Source organism: Pan paniscus, chromosome 6 (genome assembly GCF_029289425.2).
Source record: "Pan paniscus chromosome 6, NHGRI_mPanPan1-v2.0_pri, whole genome shotgun sequence".
Classification (NCBI taxonomy): Eukaryota; Metazoa; Chordata; class Mammalia; order Primates; family Hominidae; genus Pan; species Pan paniscus.
Window position 1 is genome coordinate 26709071 of NC_073255.2, and position 25642 is coordinate 26734712.

At 38.5% G+C, this 25642-nt stretch overlaps 2 protein-coding genes across 3 annotated transcripts in view; one reads left to right on the forward strand and one right to left on the reverse strand.

The window, feature by feature from the left end:
- DNAH11 (dynein axonemal heavy chain 11) overlaps positions 1-25642 on the forward strand; it is a 358159-nt gene that overhangs the window by 301814 nt on the left and 30703 nt on the right. The window contains exons 67-73 of the mRNA XM_055115753.2: positions 6897-7061; positions 8743-8883; positions 16237-16407; positions 18916-19038; positions 20825-21018; positions 22215-22363; positions 23207-23334. Coding sequence (XP_054971728.1) covers positions 6897-7061; positions 8743-8883; positions 16237-16407; positions 18916-19038; positions 20825-21018; positions 22215-22363; positions 23207-23334 — 1071 coding nt within the window. The remainder of the gene's footprint in view (positions 1-6896; positions 7062-8742; positions 8884-16236; positions 16408-18915; positions 19039-20824; positions 21019-22214; positions 22364-23206; positions 23335-25642) is intronic.
- CDCA7L (cell division cycle associated 7 like) overlaps positions 1-25642 on the reverse strand; it is a 131726-nt gene that overhangs the window by 28974 nt on the left and 77110 nt on the right. The window lies entirely within an intron of this gene.

Below are 25642 nucleotides of genomic sequence, written 5' to 3' on the forward strand. Positions count from 1 at the left end.
CGTTCTCTATTTCATTCCATTGATCTGTTTGTCCTTTTATCAATATCACACCGCCTTGATTACTGTAGCTTGATACTCTGGAAGCCAAGTAGTGTCAATTCTCTGACTTTGTTTTTCTGTATATTTTTGATGATTCTGGATCTTATGATTTTTAATATAAACTTTAGAATCAGATTTTCAACATCTATAAAATAATGTACAGATATTTTGAATAATATTGTGTTGAATTTCAGAAACGAATGACTTAACAATAATGGCTTCACAATATTCAGAATGGCTTAACAATATTGAGACTTCCTATTCATGATCATGCAATATCTCTCCATTGTTTAGATCTTTGATTTCTTTCATCAGAGATTTTTAGTCCTCCAGACAGATCTTCAACATACTTTGTGAAATCTATACCTAAGTGTTTCAGTTGTTTGGTACTAATGTAAATGGCATTGTGTTTTAAATTTCAAATTCCAGTTGTTTAAAGCTGGTGTATAGAAGAGCAATGGCTTTTTTATATTAATCTGTATCCTGCAAATGTGCTATACCTGCTTATTAGTTGCAAGAGGCCTTACGTTCATACTTTGGGATTTTCCACATAGATTATCATGTCATGCGTGAACAAAGACACTTTTTTGTTCTTCCTTCCCATTCCATATACCTTTAATTTCCTTTTCTTGTCTTAATGCATTAGTTAGAACTTCTAATACAATGTTGAGTAGGAGTGGAACCTTGCCTCGTTCCTGATCTTACGGCAAAAGCATCTAGCTTCTCACCATTAAGTACAATGTTAGCTATGATTCTCTTCTTTTAGATCTTCTTTATCAAGTTAAGAAAGTTCCCCTCTATTTCTAATTTGCTGAGAGTTTTTTATCATTAAATTACTGTTAAATTTTATCAAATGTTTTTTCTGCATCTATTGATATGACTACATTTTTCTTCTTTAGCTTGTTATATATCATTACTTCACTTTTGAACCAGACTTGCATACCTGGAATAAATCCCACTTGGTCATGGTGTTTAATTATTTTTGTACATTGTTGGATTTGACTTGCTAATTTTTTGAGGATGTTCACAACTATGCTCATCAGAGATATCGGTCTGTAGTTTTTTTGTTTTTTCCTGTAATGGGTTTATCTGGTTTTGGTCTTAGGGTAATGCTTGCCCTATAGAATGAGATAGGAAATGTTCCCTCTGCTTCTATTTTCTAGAAAAAATGTAGAGAATTGATACTATTTCTCCCTTAACTCTTTTCTTCCAGTGAAATCATCTGGACCTGGTGCTTTCTGTTTTGAAAGGTTATTAATTATTGAGTTAATTTATTTAATGCATATAGGCCTTTTCAGATTATGTATGTATTTTTGGTAGATTCTGCCCTCCAAAGTATCAATTCACTTCATCTAAGTTATCAAATTTGTAAGCATATAATGATTTATAAGATTCTTTTATTATCCTTTAATATTCATGGAATTGGTATTTATGCCCCTCTTTCATTTCTCATACTAGTAATTGGTGCCTTCTCTTGTCTCTTGGCTAGCCTGGCTAGAGTATTATAAATTCTGTTGATCCTTTCAAATAATCAGCTTTGGATTTTATTTTCTCTATTGATTTTCTGGTTAAAATGTTACTGACTTCTGCTCTGATTTTTATTATGTATTTATAAGCTTGCTTTAGGTTCACATTGCTCCTTTATCTAATTTTCTAAGGTAAAAGCTTAGATAAATACCTTTAGGTTTTCTTCTCTACTTTTCTAATATATGCATTCAATGCTATAAATTTCCCTTTAACCACTGCTTTTGCTGAATCTCACAAATTTTGATATGTTGTATTTTTGTTTGCATTTATGTCAAAATATTTTTAAGTTTTTCTTGAGACTTCTTCTTTGACCCATGTGTTATTTTAAACTGTGTTGTTTAATCTCCAAATATTTTTGAATTTTAAGCGTTCTGTTACTGATTTCTTATTTAATTTTGTTGTGGTCTGGAATATACTTTGTATGAGTTCTCTTCTTTTAAACCTTTTTGGTGTGTTGCTTGGTCCATCTTGGCAAATGTTCCATGTGAGCTTGAGAAAAATGTATATTCTTCTGTAAGTGGATGAAGTAGTCTGTCAGTGACATTCGATCCGGTTGATTGATGATGTTGCACAGTTCAACTATATCCTTGCTGATTTTTTGCCTGCTGTATCTGTCAATTATGATACAAGGGTTTTGAATTGTCCAGCTATAATTGTGGACTTGTTTATTTCTCCTTGCAGTTCTTAGTTTTTGCCTTCTGTATTTTGACACTCCATTATTAGGTGCATACACATTAAAGATTGTTATGCTTTCAACCGGATGCAGTGGCTCACGCCTGTAATCCCAGCACTTTGGGAGGCCGAGATGGGCGGATCACGAGGTCAGGGGATCGATACCATCCTGGCTAACATGCTGAAACCCCATCTCTACTAAAAATACAAAAAAAAAATTAGCTGGGCATGGTGGCGGGTGCCTGTAGTCCCAGCTACTCGGGAGGCTGAGGCAGGAGAATGGCGTGAACCCAGGAGGTAGAGCTTGCAGTGAGCTGAGATTGCGCCACTGCACTCCAGCCTGGGCGACAGAGTGAGACTCTGTTTCAAAAAAAAAAAAAAAGACTATTATGCTTTCAGGGAGAGTAGACCCTTTTACTATGTAATGCACTTCTTTGTTCTTAATAATTTTTCTTATTCTGATAACTACTTTGTCTTAATACAGCCACCCCAGCTTTCTTTCGATTAGTGTTAGCATGATATATCTTTCTCCATCTTTCTCTCTCTCTCTACTTTTAATTTTTATATTTAAAGTGGGTTTTATAGACAGATAGTTAGGTCTTGTTTTTTATCTACTATGTCAATATAATTCATATTTAAAGAGATTGTTGCTATAATTAGATCAATATCTACCGTATTTTTATTGGTTTTTATTCATTATACTTGTTTCTCACTAGTTTTGTCTTTTTCTCTTCTTCTGCCATCTTTGGTTTTAATTGAGCACTTTCTGTGATTCCAGTGTCTTCTGTCTTAGCTATATATATTGCGTGCTCGCTCTCGCTCACTTGCTCTCTCTCTATATATATAGCTGTAATATTTATATATTACAATATGATATATGTATTTTGTATTTGTAATAATTTTTCTTTTCCTTCTCTTCGGCCTTCTTTGGTTTTAAGCATTTTATATGATTCCAATGTCTCTTCTCTCTTAGCAAAATATATTGCTATATATAAGTACAGTATAAATTGTATTTCTTTAAAAAAAATTTTTAGTGGTTACCTTAGCATTTGCAATATACATTTACAACTAATCTAACTCCATTTTCTTTTTTCTTTTTTTTCTTTTTTTCTGAGATGAGGTTTCACTCTTGTTGCCCAGGCTGGAGTGCAATGGCACAATCTCGGCTCACTGCAACCTCTGCCTCCTGGGTTCAAACGATTCTCCTGCCTCAGCCTCCCGAGTAGCTGGGATTACAGGCATGCACCACCATGCCCAGCTAATTTTGTATTTTTAGTAGAGATGGGATTTTGCCATGTTGGTCAGGCTAGTCTCAAACTCCTGACCTCAGGTGTTCCACCTGCCTCAGACTCCCAAAGTGCTGGGATTACAGGCATGAGCCACCATGCCCAGCCTCTAATTCCATTTTCAAATAACACTACTGCCTCATTGTTAATGCAGTTATCTTTTAATAGACATTCTCATTTCCTCCCTCTCATCCTTTATAACAATGCTTTCATTCATTTCATTTATCCATGAGTTATAATCAGTGACTATATGCTATTATTACTGTTTTGAACAGACAGCTCAATTAATAAACTAACATTTTATCTTCATTTACTCCTTCTCTAGTACTCTTTCATTCTTTACATAGATGTGAGTTTCTGACCTATATCATTTTTCTTCTCTATGAAGAAATTTCTTTTTAACATTTCTGGTAAGGCAGGTCTACTGACAACAAAATCCCTCAGTCTCCTTGGTCTAAGAAAGCTTTTATTACACTTTACTTTTGAAGGATAATTTTATAAGATACAAAATTATTTGTTGATTGTTTTTTTCCTTAAACATTTTAAATATTTTACTCAACTCTCCTTTTTGCATAGTTTCTCAAGAGAAGTTCCATGTAATTCTTATCCTTGTTCCTTCGTAGATAAGGTAATTTATTTCCTGTGGACTCTTTCAAGATTTTGTCTTTGTCTTTGATATTATGCGGTTTGAATATGAAATGACTAGGAGTTGATTTTTTGGCATTTATCCTGCTTAATGTGCTATGGGTGTCCTGGATCTATGGTTTGGTATCTTTCATTAATTTTGAAGAATTTTTAGCTACCATTATTTCCAATCTTTCTTCTGCTCATTTTTTTTCTTTCTTCTCCTTGTAAGCATCTCACAGTTCTTGGATATTCTTTCCTTTTTAATTTTTATTCTTTTTTTTTTTCAAGTATCTACTGACATATGTCTAAGCATACTGATTCTTGTCACTGTGTCTAGTTTACTCATGAGCCCATCAAAAACATTCTTCAGCCGGGCACGGTGGTTCACGCATGTAATCCCAGCACTTTGGGAGGCCAAGGCAGGCGGATCACAAGGTCAGGAGATTGAGACCATCCTGGCTAACACGGTGAAACCCCATGTCTACTAAAAATACAAAAAATTAGCCAGGTGTGGTGGCGGGAGCCTGTAGTCCCAGCTACTCGGGAGGCTGAGGCAGGAGAATGGCGTGAACCCGGGAGGCGGAGCTTGCAGTGACCCGAGATGGTGCCACTGCACTCCAGCCTGGGCGACAGAGGAGACTCTGTCTCAAAAAAAAAAAAAAAGAAAAAGAAAAAAAAATTCTTCATTTTTGTTAGGTTGTTTTTTATTTCTAGCATTTCCTTTTCATTCTTTGAGTTTCTATCTCTACTTACATTGCCCATGTGGTCTTGCATGGTGTTCACTTTTCCATTAAACCCGTTAGCACATTAAGTAGTTATTTTTAACTCCCAGTTTGATAATTCCAAAATTTCTGCCACATCTGAGTCTTGTTCTGAGGCTTGTGTTCTGTCTTCTTCTTTTTTTTTTTTGCCTCTAAGTATACCTTGTACTTATTTGTTGAAAACCTTGAAAACCAGACATGATGTATTAGATAACTGTCACAAAAGTAAATAGCGTTTTAGTGTGAGGTTTTATGTTTCTAGGGCTAGGAGTTAAGGCTGTGTTTCATGTTCATTTAGCTTCAGTTTTACCTGGTGTCCTTGTTTTTGTCTCCCTTGTTGTCCTTAGGTTTCCCTAAAAACTGATTTTTAAATAGAATCTGTGCTTTGCAAATCTCTCAGTTATAATCCACTGATATTATACTGGAGTCTGTCAATGTGTTGGTAAGATATTATGGAGGGGAAGCATTCTTTTATCTTATAATTAAATCTCAGGGTTTTTTAGGAGCCCTGAATCACTGGGATGTGGCCTTCAGAAGAGTTACTTAGCCTTTTTTAAAGGACAGGAATTCTGCCTTCCCCAGTGATATGGTTTGGCTGTGACATCACCCAAATCTCATCTTGAATTGTAGTTCCCATAATCCCCGTATGTTGTGGCAGGGACCCAGTGGGAGGTAACTGAATCATGGGATTGGTTTCCTCCATGCTGTTCTTGTGATAGTGAGTGAGTTCTCGTAAGATCTGATGGTTTTATAAGGGGCTTTTCCCCCTTTGCTGGGCACTTCTCTCTGCTGCCGCCAAGGAAAGAAGCACATGTTTGCTTCCCTTCCACCGTGATTATAAGTTTCCTGATGCCTCCCCAGCTATACAGAACTATGAGTCAATTAAATCTCTTTTCTTTTTAAATTACCCAGTCTCAGGAAGTCCTTTATCGCACCTTGAGAACAGATTAATACATCCAGGTCATATTAGGCACTGGCCAAGTAGTTTCCCTTGTGGGCAGGCTTTGGTTAAAGAGAACAGAAAGTTCTGGACATATTTAAAATGGTTACTTTCCCTCTGAGCTTATGTCATAATGGTTACTTTTCCCATCCTTAGCCCAGAGCTGATGTAGATTTTATCTGACCTTCACTGTAAGAACCGGATGGCATTTCCTGGAGGTAAAACTCAAAGAAGTGTAGAGACTACGAAGACTGGGCCCCTCTGAAGTTTTAATTCAAGCTCTACTTGCATGTCAGTGTTCCCTAGAAGCTGTGATTCTCTGTGTTTGCCTGTTTTTAGGATGGCAATTTGTCCTGTGACCTCCATTCTCTGATGTATGTAGGAAGAATTGTTGATGAGTTTTTTTCCTATTTTGAGAACGGAAATGAGACTTCTAAGCCTTTATATGTCTGAGCAGAAACCAGAAGTTTCTGATGTTTTCTTAAACAGATTCTTCCTGTGGTTCATGATGTTATATTATTGTTAAGCATTTATACTCTGCACCCTGGAGTGCAACTAGATCTTAACATACCTTCTGAAGTTTTTTAAAGAATTTCTAAAAATTGTGATTGGTATGATTTTAATGTTAAGAGTGTTTTATTATATACTGATTCCATGAAATTTGTGATTAAGGAAACTCTGGTTTAAAAACATGTACTTGTCCAGGCGCAGTGGCTCACGCCTGTAATGCCAGCACTTTGGGAGGCCTAGGTGGGTGGATCATTTGAGGTCAGGAGTTCGAGACCAGCTTGACCAACGTGGTGAAACCCCGTCTCTACTAAAATAGAAAAAAATAGCTGGATGTGGTGGCAGGCACCTGTAATCTCAGCTACTCGGGAGGCTGAGGCAGGAGAATCGCTTTAACCCAGGAGGCACACGTCGCAGTGAGCCAAGATCATACCACTGTACTCCAGCCTGGGGGACAGAGCAAGACTTCCTCTAAAAAAAAAAAAAAAAAAAAAGTACTTAACCACCATTTCCCACACTTTTCTTGGTTTTTATTAGTTGGTATTGACAAAGCACCAAAATGACTTTAAAATTGAGCTCAAGTATCTGGAAGACGATCTCCTTTTGCGCCTTTCTGCGGCAGAGGGAAGCTTTCTGGATGACACCAAACTGGTAGAGAGATTGGAGGCAACAAAGGCCACCGCGGCAGAGATAGAGCGCAAGGTAGGAAGGGCAGAGGATGCCTGGCAGATTCTAATGGTCTGTTCGAATGAGACATATGGGGTGGGCACTGTAATCAGACTTGGTAATTCCTCTAAGAGGACCAGTGTGTGGAATTCAGGTGATTTAATAAGCTGCAGTTGGACTGTGTAGGATTGTAAATGGAGATGGAGATGGTTGAATGTGTACTTCTCCTAATTCCATAGAGATCTCATTCAAATTAGACACTGTCCGGCTATTATTTTTCCTGGGTGACCAAATGTGAAGAAAGCTGAGGCCTGCTGGCTTCTATGGCTGAAAATCTGAAAAGCCTTAGCATCCGGCTCTTCCAAACTCATATCCTACAGTTTCTCTGCAGGTTCTCCAAGCTGTTGGACATTTTAAAGAAATTCTTAGAGTGAAAGTTTTGTTTACATGCCTGCTGTGGCAGGATACTGAGCAAAGGATAATCTCTTGCTGTACTCAAATGCACTATTCACCCCAGGAAAATGACATTTCCTAAAAGCCAGTAGAAATTTTTATTAAATAGGCTTCCTGCTAATGTCCAACGTGGGTCCCAATATGCCTTATGTGTGATGTGCACTTTGGACTTTCACAAATGACCGTTAACCCTTAAAATGCCATTGTTTCAGTGTGAATTAGACCCTTATTTGCTTTCTGGAATATCCTTATTACTAAGTAATCTATTAATTACCCAGCAGAAGCTGTGTCACTACGCATCCTTTATATTTGTCTTAAAGTAAGCGAGGAAATGGAATCCCAAATTACTCTGTCTTTTCAAGTAAGTGAATATTAGGTGTCTCCTAAGATGGTAAAGTTAGAACAATTAAGTAAATTAACTTAGCTTTGAAGTTAACTTCTAATTGTCTCTTAAAATGTGTCTTCCTATCTTCTTAATATATCACCATGTAGTGACTTCCTTCTCTGCCCTACATTTTATTTCCTTTTATACACAAATATTATGAGTCAACTCTATAGAGAAGGTTGGGGAAAATACTGTATCCTATGGGACCAGCAGTAGTCCTAGATAAAAGAAATAGATATTTGAGCCTTGGGTAAAACTGATATGTTGGTTGATGGTGGTGGTGGTTTTTCTTTTTTAATTATCTCTCTGAATGTACCCGGAGGCTAATACATAAAGATAAACTAAATGGAAATATATGGACATATGGATGATCCAGTGCAAAGTTAGAATTAGGCATGAGAGTCTCTATATTAAGGCTTTTTAGTAAGCATAAGTTACTGGGTATATTATTGACCTTGACTGCTTTTGTATGCTTTGTTGCCTAATGAAGTTATTGGCATTGAATTGACCCAGCAGACTTTTAAGAGCCATCCCTGGGAGGTGATATAGCTGGGTTATTAAGCCTTGAAAGAGAGAGGGGAGGCAGGAAGGTGACATTACTCAAATTCTGTAGAACTGAAAACAACTAGGTTTGTTTAATCTGTAACCTAGAAAACCACTAGAGTTATGTCCATTCTCACTGAAACTCAGTTTATTAAAAAAATTATTTTAAAATATGAATGTAATCATTTTAGAAAAGCTCGAGCACATGGATGCCATGCATGTTATCTATTTTAATACTCACAATTTTTCATTTCAGGTACGTCCTTCCATTCCTTGGATATGCGTAGAGAATATGAAGAGTAAACAAGTTACTTATTTTGTTTGATCCCACCATAGGTGATTGAAGCCAAAGAAAATGAAAGAAAAATCAACGAGGCCCGAGAATGTTACAGACCAGTGGCAGCAAGAGCATCTCTTCTTTATTTTGTTATTAATGACCTCCAAAAAATCAACCCCCTCTACCAGTTCTCTTTGAAGGTAATGCTGAATGAGCTAAGAAATATGGAAAACTTCAGGAGTTCAATTTGTTTCTGGAAAATTGGAATTTATTTTATTATTGATAATAATAATAACTATTATTACTATTATTGAGACAGAGTCTCACTCTGTAGCCCAGGCTGGAGTGCAGTGGTGTGATCATTGCAACCTCTGCCTCCCATATTCAAGCAATTCTCATGCCTCAGTCACCTGAGTAGCTGAGACTACAGGAGTGCGCCACCACACCTGGCTAATTTTTGTATTTTTAGTAGAGACAGGGTTTCGCCACGTTGCCCAGGCTGGTCTCGAACTCCTGACCTCAAATGATCTCCCCTCCTTGGCCTCCCAGAGTGCTGAGAGTACAGGCTTGAACCACCGCGCACAGCCAGAATGTATTTTTAAGCCATCGGTGTACCCAGTAAGGAGTCATGAGGATCTGGTTAACAAAATAACAAAAGCAAAATTCTTATTCTCAGGAATTTTCATTTATAATTTTCAGTAAGGCTTTGAGGTAATTAAACTATGCATACGGCATCATATTATATTGGTGTATTGCTCCTGAGCAGACTCTTAATTTTTTTTTTTTTTTTTTTTGGGACGGAGTCTCCCTCTGTCACCCACGCTGGAGTGCAGTGGCGTGATCTCGGCTCACTGCAAGCTCCACCTTCCGGGTTCACGCCATTCTCCTGCCTCAGCCTCCTGGATAGCTGGGACTACAGGCGTCCGCCACCACACCTGGCTAATTTTTTGTATTTTTAGAAGAGACGGGGTTTCACCGTGTTAGCCAGAATGGTCTCTATCTCCTGACCTCGTGATCTGCCCGCCTCAGCCTCCCAAAGTGTTGGGATTACAGGCGTGAGCCACCGCACCTGGCCAGCAGACTCTTTAAGGGAATTTTCCTTGAGGCTCCTATTTTGTCTTTGTGAAAATATGTCTTGGAAAGAGAATGCTCATTTCTTTGCTAAAGAAAGAAAAATAATAAGAACAACTATTTATTAAGTCACTATTACATGCAAGGCATTTTTATACTTTGGCTCATTCTTTATCCTATTACATCTCAATAAAAAATATCATATCCCCATTTAAAAAATAAGGATGACATTTTCAAACTTTAAATAAATTGCCCAAGAATTTACGTTTGTTATTGTAAGAGCCAGCATTTCAACCTGTAACTGTTTCCAAAGCCCATGCTCCATACCTTGTACCACGCTGCTGCCTGCTGGGCAGTGCTCATTCATTCTGTTCATCTGTTCATCCGTTTTTAGACAAATGTTTATTATGATCAGTCATGTCAGATGCTTGTCACTTGAGTGTATAGTTTTGGACAAAACATAAGGGTGGAGGTATATCTATAGTAGATACATATAGATATATATGTACACGTAGATATAGTTCCACCTTTATGATCATACATTTGTTTATAAAAGTAGAAAGTATTGTAAGACAGAATGATAGAGGTGGAGAGGCTGCTCTACTGGGGGCTCAGGGAAGGCCTCCCAGAGGAAGTAACGTTTATTTCTGAAGGATAAGTAGGACTTAGCTATGTAAAGAGCGTTTGGAGAAAACAGGAATGTGTGAGATGAAAGAATTCAGGGATTCCAGGTAGTGAGTGAATTTCTGTGGCTGCAGGGTAATGAGCAAGGGGAAAGGTAGCAAGAAATGAATCTAGAGAGGTGGGAAAGACTGAATCACACAGAGTTTTGTAGACCACTGTGTGTGGAATTTGGGGATTATATTCTGTGTGCAACAAGAAGCCACTGGAAGATTTCAGGCAGATAACTGATGTGATGACAAAAGACTCAGAGTTACGTGAACAGACCTGAGATATGATTTGAAGCTGGAATCATTGGCTCTTGGAGATGGACTGGTTATGGGCAATAATAAAGAGGAAAGGATCAAGCATAACTAGCAGGTTTCCTAACAGTACAGAACTAGTATGCAAAACTTCTAACAAGCACAGTGTGGTTGGAGTTTGAAAGTAACCATGTGTGAGGAGAAGAGTAAAACTAAATCATCAGTGTCAGCCCAGTATTGCCCAAATTCCAAAACTACACTAAGGCATTACAATAAAAGAAAAATACTGGGCAGTCCCCCTTGTAAACATTGTTGGTAAACTCCTCCAGAAAATGTTGGCAAATTGAATCCAACCATATATAAAAAGCACAATGTATCACGACCAAGTGGAATGTATGCCAAGAATCAAATTGGTTTAACATTCAAAAATCACGAAGTGTAATTAATAAGTTAACAGAATAAAAGAAAAAAAGCTCATATGGTCATTTCAGTTGATGCAAAGAACTTGAAAAATTTCAACAAATGAGTTAAAAATAAACAACCAACTCTCAACTAATGAATAGACGGTAACTTCTCAACATGATAAAATGCATCTAGAAAAAATCTACACCAACATTATACTTAATGTTGAAAATGGAATGCTTTTCCCTAAAATCAGGAACAAGACAAGGATATCTTTCTCTGAGCACATCTATTCAGCGCTGCACTGGAAGTTACAGTCGGTACAGTAAGACAATAGAAGGCAAGAGATTTAAAAGAAGAAGAAAAACTCTGTTTTTTCACAGATGACCTGATTATGTCTATAGAAAATCCCAAGAAACTCACCAAAACCCTGCCAGGACTAAGAAGTGAATTTTTAGCAGGGTTGCAGGATGTAAGGTTGATATACAATGTACCTTGTATTCCTATACATGAGAAACAAGTGGAAAATAAAATCAGTGTCTTAGCACTATTTACAGTGGCTTCCAAAGCCATGAAGCTTTTTAGGAATAATTTTAATAAAATATATGCAAGGTTTGTATTCTAAAAACTACAAAATATTATTGAGAAAAATTAAAGAAGGCCTAACTAAATAGATACACCATGTTCATCAGTTGGAATGCTCAATATTGTTAAGATGTCATTTCGCTCCAAACTGATCTATAGATTCAATTCAGTCCCAATCAAAATACCAGAAGACATTTCCTTTTTACTTTTGATAGAAATTGGCAAGCTTATCCTGAAAATTTGTGTGAAAATTCAAAGGACTTAAAATAGCTAAACAATTTTGAAAAAGAAAAAAAAACAGTGTTGGAAGACTTACAATTTCTGATTTTAAGACTTATATCTACACGAATCAAGATGTTGTGGTACTGGCCTGAAGAAAAATGCATAGATCTGCGGAACAGATTGGAGAATCCCGAAGTACACCCACAAATGCATGGTCAATTGATTTTCAGTAGGGGTGCCAAGACAATTCAATGAGGAAAGGATAGTTTTTACAACAAATGGTGCTGGAGCAATTGGATATCCACATGACATAAAATAAACCTCAAACTATTATACTATATAAAAAAATTCAAAATGAATTTATTAAGCTATACATTTTCTAGGAAAAAAATAAGAGAGGGCTTTGAGTTAGGCAAAGGTTTCTTAGGACACAATAGAAAATAAAAACTTAATAAATTGAACCTTATCAAGCTTAAAAGTTTATGGTTTTCAAAAGATATGAAGATGAAAAGGTAGGCCACAGACAAGCAAAGACAATATTCTCAATACATATATATAAAACAAAGAATTTGTATCAGGATATAAAAAGAACTTGTACAACTCAGTAATAAGAGTTGAACAGACATATAATAACACATATGAATTATCCACAAGCACATTAAAAATGCTCATCAGGCATCAGAAAAATGCAAAATAAAAGCAGAATGAGGTCTTATTCTATGTCCCACAGAATGGCTAAAGTTTCAGAAGACTCTTAATAGCAAGTGTAGCACAGATATGGTACTACAGCTCTCTCACATTGCTGGAAGGAATGCAATAAACCATTTTGGAAAACAGTTTGGCAGTTTCTTGTAAAGATAAATATACAGTTATAAAATATGATCTCACACTTTTACTCCAGGCATTTACCTAAGATAAATAAAAATGTATGCCTGCAAAAAGCTTAACAAATGTTCATAGACGCTTTATTCATAAAAGCCAAAGTCTAAAAACAATCCAAAGGACTGACACATTAATAGTCATGCAGATTTTGCATGTTCCCACAGTGGGCTATTACTCAAAACATAAAGGTATGAATTGTTGGTACACACAACAACATGGATATGTCACCAAACGATTATGTTGAAAAGAAGCAGCCAGATACCGAGGAGTATATACCATATGATGCTATTTATGTGAAATTATAGAAAAGGCAAAATTATTCTACAGTGACAGAGGCAGGTCAGTAATTGACTGGGGCTGGCGATGATGGTGGGAATAGGCTGTAAATAGGCACATGAGAACTTTTTCTGGTAATGTAAGTAGAAAGGTTCTTTATCTTGATTGCTACGGTTATTGTTAGAATATATCTATTTGTCAAGACTCATCAAACTGTGCATGTAATAGGCACATTTTATAGTATGTAAACGAAAAACTGATTTTAAGAAAGTGTAAATATCAGGTTAGTACAGATTGAGCCTCCTAATCCAAAAACCAGAATGCTCCAAAATCCGAAACTTTTTGAATGCTGACAAGATGCCCCAAGTGGAAAATTCTACACCTGACCTCATGCACTTTATGCACAAAATTGTTTAAAATATTGTATAAAATTAACTTCAGGCTATGTGTATAAGGTGTATATGAAACATACATGAATTTTTTTTTTCATTTTGCTTTGTTTTTGAGATGGAGTCTCACTCTGTCACCCAGACTGGAATGTAGTGGTGCAATCTCGGCTCACTGCAACCTCCACCTCCCAGGTTGAAGCGATTCTCCTGTCCCAGCCCCTCAAGTAACTGGGACTACAGGCACCCACCACCATGCCTGGCTAAATTTTGTATTTTTGGTAGAGATGGGGTTTCACCATGTTGACCAGGCTGGTCTCAAACTCCTGAACTCAGGTGATCCACCTGCCTCAGCCTCCCAAAGTGCTGGGATTACAGGCATGAGCCACAAGCCCAACCTATAAATGCTTTTGTGTTTAAACTTTGGTTCCATCCCCAAGACATCTCATAGTGTATTTGCAAATATTCAAACATCTGAAAAAATCCAAAATCTGAAACACTTCTGGCCCCAAGCATTTCAGATAAGACATATTCAAGCTATACTTTGTTAATGCCTTCTTACCAATGTTTACTGTATATATCTGTCATTGTAGGATTTTACTTTCACTCAAATATACATACTTCAAGGTGAATTAATCTGTGGTCTCTGGTCCCTATCATCCAAAAATAAATAGATATTTTTATATTGATGGCTATTTATATATATAGATATATTTTTCAAATTTATATTTATATAGAGAGATATAGCAATTCATACAACGCCATTATCACCAAGGCATGAATGAGAGTAATAAATATCAAGAGTGATCTTTAAAGGAAGAAGAGGTGACCAAAGAGCATCCCAAAAGTACATGGGAACAATGACAACAAAACACAGCAAATAACCAGATTTTAAAATAAGGACATAAGTGGACATTTCTCCAAAGATGTTATAAAAATGATCAACAAGCCTGGGCAACACAGAGAAACCCTGTCTCTACAAAAAAATTCAAAAATTAGCCAAGTGTGATGACACATGCCTGTGGTCTCAGCTACCCAAGAGGCTGAGGTGGGAGGATTGCTTAGGACCGGGAGGTTGAGGCTGCAGTGAGCCACGATCACTCCACTGCACTCCAGGCTGGATGACAGAATGAAAGTTTGTCTCAAACAAAAGAGGCAACAAACGTATGAAAAAATACTCAACATTACCAATTTTTAGGGAGATGCAACTCAAAACCACAATGAGATATCACCTCACACCCATTAGAATGGCTACTATCAAAAAAAAGATAACAAGTGTTGGTAATGACGTGGAGAAATTGGAATCTTTTGGTGGGGGTGCAAAATGGTACAGCCACTATGGAAAACAGTGTAGCAATTCCTCAGAAAAATTACAAATAGAATTACCATATGATCAAGCAATTCCACTTCTAGCTATTTATTCAAAAGAATCAAAAGAATGTCTCTAGGAGATATCCAAATACCCAAATTCATAGTAGCATTATTTACAATAGCCAAAAGGTGGAAGCAACCCAGATGTCCATCAGTGGATGAACAGATTAATCAAATGTTGTATATCCATGCAGTTGAATATTCTTTTGCCTTAAAAATGAACAAATTTCTCATACATGCTACAACATGGATGAACCTTGATATTATCCTAATTCAAATGAGCCAGTCACAGTAAGACTGTGACTCTGCTTATAGGAGTGTATTAGTCTGTTTTCACACCCAAGAGACTGGGTGATTTATAAAGAAAAAGAGGTTTAATGGAGTCACAGTTCCACGTGGCTGGGGAGGCCTCACAAACATGGTGGAAGGCGAAAGGCACTTCTTACATGGCAGCAGGCAAGATAGAATGAGAGCCAAGTGAAAGAGATTTCCCCTCGTAAAACCATCAGATCTCATGAGACTTAATCACTACCACCAGAACAGTATGGGAGAAACTGCCCCCATGATTCAGTTATCTTCCACCAGGTGCCTCCCACAACACATGGGAATTATGGGAGCTATAATTCAAGATGAAATTTGGGTGGGGACACAGCCAAACCACATCAGTGAGGTACCTATAATAGCCAAACTCATAGAAACAGAAAGTAGAATAAAGGTGGTTGCCAGGGCTGCGGGGAAGGGAGAATATACAGTTGTTTAATGGGTGCAGAGCTTCAGTTTTGCAACATGAAAAAGCTCTGGCATCCTAGTGACACTGGATTTAGCTTTTCTTGTTCCTCTTTGGGAGCTGTGTGTGTTAGTATGGACTGCCGCATGTAATTTTTAAATTGGGCTCATCATATTGTGTTGTATTTTTGTAATCTTACGTGAAGAGAATCTGTACTGCAAGTAAAACCTACTCCCCCAAAAACGTATGGCCTTGAATCTGCATTAAACAGTATAATTTATGTTCATGAGAAAAAAATTCCACATTTCTTGTGGTTACACAAGAATGTGACTATACTTAACACTACTGAACTGAATGTATGTACACTTAAAATTGTTAAGATGGTAACTTTTATGTTACGTGTATCCTACCACAATCAAATATTAAAATATTATTTTAAGTACATGGGCGGAAGGAGAGAAAATGATGCAATTCAATTGCTTGGAAGGAGATTGAATGGATTTCATGGAATCATATTCATAATAACAGTAATGACAGCAAACATTTAATGAGCATGTACCATGTGCCAGAAACTATAATCCTCCTAAAAATTTTGCCTCATTCTCACTCCCTATAGATAAACCTTCAGCTGTTGCCCTGTGTATCTGGGGCTAGCTAGACATCCAGGCACCAATTGTCACGTGTTAATGGTCACATTAAATTTCCCAGGCTTTTAACGTGCTGTTCCACAGAGCGATCGAGCAGGCCGACAAGGTGGAAGACATGCAGGGACGCATCTCTGTCCTGATGGAGAGCATCACCTACGCTGTCTTCCTCTACACCAGCCAGGCGCTGTTTGAGAAGGACAAGCTCACCTTCCTGTCCCAGATGGCTTTTCAGGTAAGGAGATCAGTTACTTGAAAAAGGATCCCCAGAACCAAAGGCAGATGCCTCTGTTTATTATATATTTTATTTCTGCTGAAGCAAAATATAATAGACTTTTTTTTTTTTTTTGGAAGCCCTTGGTGGCATGAGGGGAATTTGCTTCCCACAGGGAACTTGGGCATGTGACAGCCTTCTCCTAGGTCCCAGTGCTTTGGTTTGGGGAGTGGGGCCGGTGGGGTGGGTATACACATTATGCTCCTACCACAGCGGTCACCCTGAAAAATATTCATGAGACATTCTTCTCACCTTCTCGGGTCCTGTAGAAAAACTTCCAGGCACTACCAGGAAGGTTCTTTGAGATCAGGGTTATGAGTCCAGATCCGAGTGGAGCTGGGCTCCTACAAAACAGCGACTGGGTTCGTCCATGTTGTCAAAAATGACTGAATTTTCCTTTTTTTCATTGTGTGTAATTAATAATGTATATTTTTAAATTGCTAAAGGAGTAGATTTTAAATCTCATCACAAAGAAGATAAGTATGTGAGGTGATGGATATATGAATTAGCTTAATTTAACCATTCTACAATATAAACATGTATCGAAGCATCACACTGTACCACTTAAATATATATAATTATTATTTGTCAATTAAAATTAAGAAAATGACAGCAGTGACTAGGTAAAGAGAGCTCCAGGTTTCTTACCCACACCTTCAGTGAAACCTGCTTCCTTTTTTTTTCCTTTTTCACATGAATTTCTATGAAAGACTTTGTTTAAATAAAAGCGTTCATGGCCGGGCGCGGTGGTTCCCGCCTGTAATCCCAGCACTTTGGGAGGCTGAGGTGGGTGGATCACCAGGTCAGGAGATTGAGACCATCCTGGCTAACACGGTGAAACCCCGGCTCTACTAAAAATACAGAAAATTAGCCAGGCGTGGTAGCAGGCGCCTGTAGTCCCAGCTACTTGGGAAGCTGAGGCAGGAGAATGGCACGAACCCGGGAGGCAGAGCTTGCAGTGAGCTGAGATCGCGCCACTGCACTCCAGCCTGGGCAACAGAGCGAGACTCCGTCTCAAAAAAAAAAAAAAAAGGTTCGTGATAAGAAAAAAGAAACCCTTGCAGCCCACATTCCTAGATAAAATAAGCAGATTTTGTCCTTTTATCAGCCATTTTGCTTTACGTCTTTTTCTATGCAAATGTGAAGGAAAGGTCTATGTCTTACCTATTCTGTGTGTGCCAAAGAAGGCACTTTATACACATCTGCAGCTAATGATGAACTATGTATGTAATAAACAGGAGCAAGGCATTACACAATGAAATACTTGTTTTTTTGTTTGTTTTGAGACGGAGTCTCGCTGTGTCGCCAGGCTGGGGTGCAGTGGTGCTATCTCAGCTTACTGCACCCTTTGCCTCCCAGGTTCAAGCGATTCTTCTGCCTCAGCCTCCCGAGTAGCTGGGACTACAGGCGTGCACCACCACACCCAGCTAATTTTTGTATTTGTAGTAGAGACGGGGTTTCACCATGTTGGCCGGGATGGTCTTGATCTCTTGACCTCATGATCTGCCTGCCTCTGCCTCCGAAAGTGCTGGGATTACATTCATGAAATACTTGTTTTGTATGTACTGCTCATTAATAGAAAAAGACCAAGGATGATAATACATGACATGAACATCTATTTAAAACTTCCCCTTGGAAGCCATAGCTATGTCATAATCTCAAGTCCTGACAATCTATATAAATCAAAGTTTCATAACTATATGGATAATTACTTGTTTGTTGAAATAAACTCAAGAAAAAATAATATCTAATAAAATATTTTAATGCATGTTATCACTCATAACACCTTTTGAAAATATCTGGAATTTTAAGATAATATAAAGCTCAAAAATTTTACCTGTTTAGCTTTGTGGGGTGTTATGGTTTTTATATGGAAATTAGGAATACTTCATTTGTACTCTCCAAAATATACTTTGGATTTTTTATCAGTTCTGTGACCAGAATGTCTAAAGTTTATTCCACTTCACAATGTGTTTAGTTATACCTATAAAAGGTTTTCTCATTCTTCTCAATATAATCTTACATATTAAAAAATCCTTCATGTACCTTGTAGTTTATTGAATAACTACTATACCAGAATTAACTAATAATACTGGCTCTACCTTCTGTTTAGTAATTTAATCTGTTGTCACTGGAGGCTTTCTCATTTTGTGTAACTGTTAAGACAAGTTTGATCTAATAATAAAACAATACGAATGCATATTTTAAATATGTTGCTAATAGTGATAGGTGTTAGAATTGGAATAAATCGGCCTTCATAATTATTTCCTGTTAGATTTCTGATCATGGTTTTGAGATCATTGACATAATCTAAGATTCCCTATTTCAACAGTAGAACAGATGTCAAGTGGAGTTCCCAGCAGGTATGGTTCTGCCTAGTCAGTCATGTCTGTTAAATGTGTGACTACTTCCTGTGTGACGATTTTCATGTAAACCTAATAATCCTTTTCAATTTTGTCTACTCTCAAGATTTTGTTGAGAAAGAAAGAGATAGACCCCCTTGAATTGGATTTCCTGCTTCGATTCACAGTTGAACACACTCATCTGAGTCCCGTTGACTTCCTAACTTCTCAGTCATGGAGTGCTATCAAGGTATGTTAGGAATACAGTTTCTCAATTTCTGGATCTTATTTAAAATATTAGCTCTCTCCAGTGTTGAAATGTAAACATTAAACAATACAGGTGATGTATTAAGCACCATTTCAGTTGTAGAAATGCACTATATAATGTGATGTTATTAATCTTTGTATTATTCAATTGGTTAATTTCTCATTTAGATGTAAAGGAGCTTTTGGCTTATGTATGGGTGGAAAAGTTAATAAATATGTACAATCTGTCGGGACCTTTGATAAAAGCCAAGTGATACAAATGAATATTTTAAAAATTTTCCTTAAATCTACTTTGTTTTCTTTTTAAATCGTTTCGCCATTTTTCTAAATAGTTCTTTAAATTACACCACAATAGAGTCGTTTATTCTCATTGTAAAATGTTTAAGAAAAACAGAATATTTTAGAGAAAAAAGTGACAGTTGTCTTAAACCTCAATTATCAATCCTCATTGCATTTTTCTGTCAAAGGCCCTATTGTTAGAAGTTAATTCTTCCAGGATCTGGAGTATCTTAATGATGTTCAACATATGCTAAGCTTTGCCCTACTCTTTTTTCTAAGAAGGAAACATTTCTGTGCATTGGAAATAACTGTTACCTCTTATTTTTATATATGTTCAACTTTTTAAAGTAGTATTTGTAATTAGATTGTAACTTTAGAATTCAAAATTCAAGTTCAAATGTGTATCAGTCAGGGTCTTAACAGGAAACAGATGGCACATTCAAAAGGGTGATGAAGAAAGTTTAACCAAGAGTCTATTTTCATAGTATGGGCAAGAAGGATTAGGAAATCAACCAGGGGATGGGGAAGGAAAAAAGAGGAAAAGGACAGTTACTGGAACTTCATAAGAAATGAAGTTATGGGAGAGAGCCAACTGTAGAGGATCTGTGGCCTGTGGCAGAGAAACATAGTCCCTGCCAAACCACATTCCCACGAGAAAGAGCTGGGGTAGAAATGTTTCCAGAAAGGGGTCCTGATCCAGACCCCAAGAGAGGTTCTTGGATCTCATGCAAGAAAGAATTCAGCGTGAGTCCGTAAAGCGAAAGCAAGTGTATTAATAAAGGAATAAAGAATGGCTACTCCATAGGGAGAGTAGCCCTGAGGGCTGCTGGTTGCCCATTTTTATGGTTATTTCTTGTTGATATGCTAAACAAGGGGTGGATTATTCATATCTCCCCTTTTTAGACTTTATAGGGTAACTTCCTGACGTTACCATGGCATTTGTAAACTGTTATGGCACTGGTGCAGTGTAGCAGTGAGGACAACCAGAGGTCACCCTCATCACCATCTTGGTTTTGTTGGGTTTTAGCCAGCTTCCTTACTGCAAGCTGTTTTATCTTTATGACCTGTATCTTGTGCCAACTTCCTATCTCATCGTGTGACTTAGAATGCCTTAACCTCCTAGGAATGCAACCCAGCAAGTCTCAGCCTCAATTTACCCAGCTCCTATTCAAGATGGAGTTGCTCTGGTTCAAACGCCTCTGACAGAAGTACCCCCACCTCTCTCTTCTCCAGTCTTCCAGGCTCCTGCCATTGCTTTCTGTTGGCCAAACCCAACTAGGTCAGGGAACCAGGGAACTTAGCTCAAGTGTCCTTTGAGCTTACCCTCTCAGCAGAGCAAAAAAAAAAAAAAAAAATGGAAATCTGAAGAGGAGAGTGAACACTGTCCAGCACAGTTTTTTTACATAAGATTAGATACATTCACAAGTCTTCTTCTCAAACTATAAAGTATCGTTCACACCATTCCTACTTGTTTCCCTATCATATTACAGGCAATTGCCGTCATGGAAGAATTTCGAGGCATAGACCGAGATGTGGAAGGATCTGCCAAGCAGTGGAGGAAGTGGGTAGAATCCGAGTGTCCAGAAAAAGAAAAATTACCTCAAGAATGGAAGAAGAAAACTTTAATACAGAAGCTGATTCTTCTGAGAGCAATGCGCCCTGACAGAATGACGTATGCTCTCAGGTGGGGTGGTCAGCATTTTTGGAAACATGTATTAGTTAACATAGAGGAAATGTAGTCTGAAGAGTTAGGAGGATCTGGTGGAAGTATTTACCATCCATTTTGATGGGGAGTGATTCTGCTGAGATTTTGATATTATAATCACTGCTACTGTTAAAATTTGCTAAACACTAAACCATGTGCTAGGCAGACTCAGCACATTGTTCCCAAAAAAGCTTAATTCTGAAATCAGTAGGGGAGACAGGGGACTGATGGAAATATTCCTGGAAGAGAAATGGGTGTCAGCAGAGTTCAGAGGCCAGGAACATGCATTCATGCATTTTCCAAGTGTAATTTCCATCGTTTTCTTTCAGTGATGGCATTTTGGTTCTGAAGATTTTGCATGTCAAACAAAAATGCATTCCTTTCATGGAGTCACTCATAGTCCCTATAACTTTACAACCAGTACAGTTTCAAAGCAGAAACCCTTGTCTACATCTTGGTTTAAGTGTCCTTTTTCTTTGCCCTCTTGGCTTCTAAATGGTAATGTGCTGCTTAATTCACACAAGTCTCATTCTAATTTGAATTCACCAACCAAAGAGTTCTCAACTTCCTTCCCTATTGTGTTTCTTCAGTAATATTCATGTGCCTCAGGTTTTTTCCTTTGCTTTGTCTAGTTCAGCCAATTTTCCCTTTGCAGAAACCTCTGCTGAACTCTACTTTACAAGTTAATTCTGCTTAGTAGTACTTACTTTCTGCTAAATCTGATGCTGCTGGAAAATAATCCTTGCTTAATTGAGCCTCCCTGTGTTAGAAACACCCCAAAAAGCATTTGTATATTCATGAGAAGCCCAGCAGGCTGGAAAATTGCACTGTGGCAAATCTAATGAACTGTTAATAAGTAATGGGGGAATCTGGCAGGGGATTTGGGGGATACAAAGCCATAGCAGACAGCTGATGGCACTCAGGGGGGTCTCAGTAGCCCCCCAAAATGGAATGTAGGCTTCTGATTTTCAGAGCTTCTAAGGAAAAGAAGGATTTCATTGACACACCTACCGCATACATCTAGCTGGATTCATATTGTTATTCTAACAAGACATCCCATGTAATAAACCTGGTTACTTCTATCGTGTGCCTGTGTGGTTTAAGCTTATCCAAATGGTGACTCTTTTCAAGGTCAAAACCACTGATCATGTGTTTTGTATTCTTGTTTTTTATAGAAATTTTGTAGAGGAAAAACTGGGTGCGAAGTATGTGGAGAGGACCAGATTGGACTTAGTTAAAGCATTCGAAGAAAGCAGCCCAGCCACCCCCGTATTCTTCATCCTGTCTCCGGGGGTAGATGCCCTTAAAGACCTGGAGATTCTTGGTGAGTGGCCGGGAGGCTCGCTGGCCTGCCCCTTCTCCCTCCCTCCCTTTCACCCCCACCCCTGCCCTTCCTTTCAGTTCACAGTGATCTTAGTTTATTTTTTTTTTAATTTGTTGAAGATTGGGTGTATGGAAAATGTAAAGCTAATAACACTGTAGTCTGAAGAAATGTTGAAATGGAACATTCATGTGGCTGGCATAATGCAAGTTTCTTTTGTACTGTTTTCCACCTTTTGACTATATGAGGGCCAGAGGGCAATTTTCCACATGCTCATGTAATCTTGTGCCCCCTGTGACTAAATAATGGTCATTAGAGCAAGTGTATTTGATTGCGCAAGGCACTGTCGCCTTTGTGTTCTGGATTACCATTCCCCACGGCCTGCACCAAGAATACCAGGTTAATATAGCTGTGACCTGACTGTGCTCAATTTAAATGCAGTCTCACAAGGTGAGAGGCTTGTGCATTTACCCAATGAACAGATCCATTCAAAAAAATGATGTGATATCTACCACATGTTGCTCCTTTTTATGAGAGAAATGCTTTGCTACTCCTGCAAGAGTTTATAAAGCTCCATAACAATGCCTGCCATCTATCAAAATGTCAAAAGCTTTATTATCATAAAACCAAAGGAACTGGCTTCCACAGGCTTTTCTAATGCTTGCAATGAGGCAGCTGTGGAGAGCTCAAAATGCTGCTTGTGGATACAACAGAAGTTTCTTTGGGATTCTTCAGGAAAGTCACTCAGAAGATGGCTTCGGTGACCACAGATGTGCATTAGACCACAGAATTCCAGGCTCCTCTCACCCTCCTTCATAGACATTTCCTCTCACCATTCTCCCACAGGCAAAAGACTTGGCTTTACAATTGACTCTGGAAAATTCCACAATGTGTCTTTAGGACAAGGTCAGGAGACGGTGGCAGAAGTGGCACTGGAGAAAGCTTCCAAAGGAGGACACTGGGTCATCCTCCAAGTGAGTATTAAGGTTCAGGGAAGACACTGGGCATAAACACAGAGGAGGGCCAGGGCAGAGCTGGCCCACCCAACAGAATGCTCCCTTAACACCGCTGTGCATGGCGATTTGCAGAGTCCAAGCAGTTCTGTCAGTGTTCATGATGCCTGCAAAGATGGTGAGGGGCTCTGCGGACAGCGATGGCTGTCATCTTCTGAGAGACTGTCTAGCCATTGTACTCTAAAATTAAAACTATTAGGAAGAACTTCGTTGTTCCCCTCACTTAGAGATATCTGGAACACTCAATAGTGCCTGAGAACACGCAGGCTCGTTTAGATTGCTAACACTGTTATCATAGTATCTGGGTTGATGTTAGAGTCGACAGAACTCTTTTTTAATATATATTGTTTTTGCAGAATTTTGCTCCTTAGCTCAGCTAAAACCGGGTCCTTGTCACACAACCAGAAGGGACTAGGAACACAGACACATTGAAGGGTGGGGGGAATGGAATTTATTGAGCGAAAAGAAAAAAAAAAAACTCTCAGCAAAGTGAGAGGGGATGGATCCTGGTAACACACCCCAACCTCACAGATTGAATACCAGGCCACTGCCCAGGAGCTGTAGAGGCCAGGCTCCTCCCCGCTGCAAATGGTGTGAATTTCCTATGGCTTCACCACATTCTCCCAATGCACAGGCAGGTCAGAGATTCTCTGGGGACCCTCCCCAATACTCGGCTCCTGCATCAATCATTATCTCATACAAGTCCAACTCTGCCCCTACCTAGTGTGTAACATTCCCTTTGATTGTAAATTACAGGGATCTGAGTAGACAACTCCTTTATCCCTTCTCAGGCAAACATCATACAGACCTTTGGTTCTCCCACCCAGTGTCCTCTGGGATGCCCCCCTTGGCTGAGTATTACAAGAACCAGTGGAGCACAGGCCAGCATTAGGGGGCACCTGAGGAATGTGCTGACTCCATCCACAGCAAGCCCTGCTAGCTGTCTCAGCAGGTCTAGGAATGGCTGTTTAGTTTTCAGCTGAGTCATGCAAAGGTTCTCGTCAGTAGGCAATTCACAGGCTACCTTATCTGGAATCATTACAACAAAACTCCTAGGTTAGGAGTCGTGATTCTCTATATAAAGATGAGAAAAGCGAGCATCCGAGTGGCTGGAGAGCCTCAAGGCCACAGGGCTGATTGGATGGCAGAGCTGGTACTTCAGTCTAGGTCTGTTTAGCAGCAGGTGACATTCCTGAAAATAGCCACCCTCATGCAAGATACAGCATGGGCCTCCCTTAGTGTCTCCAGTATCCAGGCTCGGTGCCTTTGGCATTTCTGCTTGAAATGCAACTGGATTCATAAAGAAGCTTCCAGAGTCCAAGCAGGCTTATGATTGCAGGAATGTAATCTTCTGGGATGATAATACCCACTGCTTAGATGAGGCCTTAATAGAGACCTTTGTAAGGGGACTTGAGGGCAGTGTAGTGCATCCCCTTCTGAGGCTCAGAAACACAGGAGGGTTGGCTTTTTCAGAGAAAACAGTTGACGCTCAGACAGTTTGGTAAATTTTAAGGTTGTCTCAGAAAGGAAAGAGCTCTTTGAGCATTCTCATGCTCCCAGTGGCTCAGACTGCAGAGAACACTAGGAGGGCTATAGTCATCCTCAAAAGAACGTATTCAAAATAAACCCTCCATTACTTTTGTATCTATGCTGAGCTATTTGTTGCCCCTAAAATTGCAAGTTGTAAATTTTAACATAAAAGATCTTATTTTGTCAAGGATCTACTTTCGGATATTTGTTTCAGACCTTTGATTTTTGTTCTTAGAGCTAAGCCAGTAACCAAGAATTTAACTGTTTAAACCTCTTCACTCCCCACCCCTGTACCCACATACAGTAATTGGTAAGGAGAGGTTATACCAGGCTTTGGGCCATCCCAGTGTCTAGAAGTTGCTAGTATCCATTTGATCAGCAGGAAAAAGAGAAGGAGGACTTTGAAGAAAGAGAAGGCAAACATAATGAAAACTTGTTATACTGTTCATAATTTACATTAAATTACATTAACATGGGTATATGATATGTATGTACATGTTAATTAGTTCTTACCTAAGCCCCAATGTGATCAATTATTATGATTAGATAGAGCCCTCTAAAGGTGTTTAGATAGTAGTTAATCGAAAGCCCAAATTCCAGAGAAAACTATTATAAAAGTAGCGGGCTGGCAACTATCTTTATCTCACATGCACACCAGAAGGCTTGTGAATTAACATAACAGATATTAAAAACCATTTTTCAAGGGCAAAATGACCATTTTTCATGCATTTCCAAGACA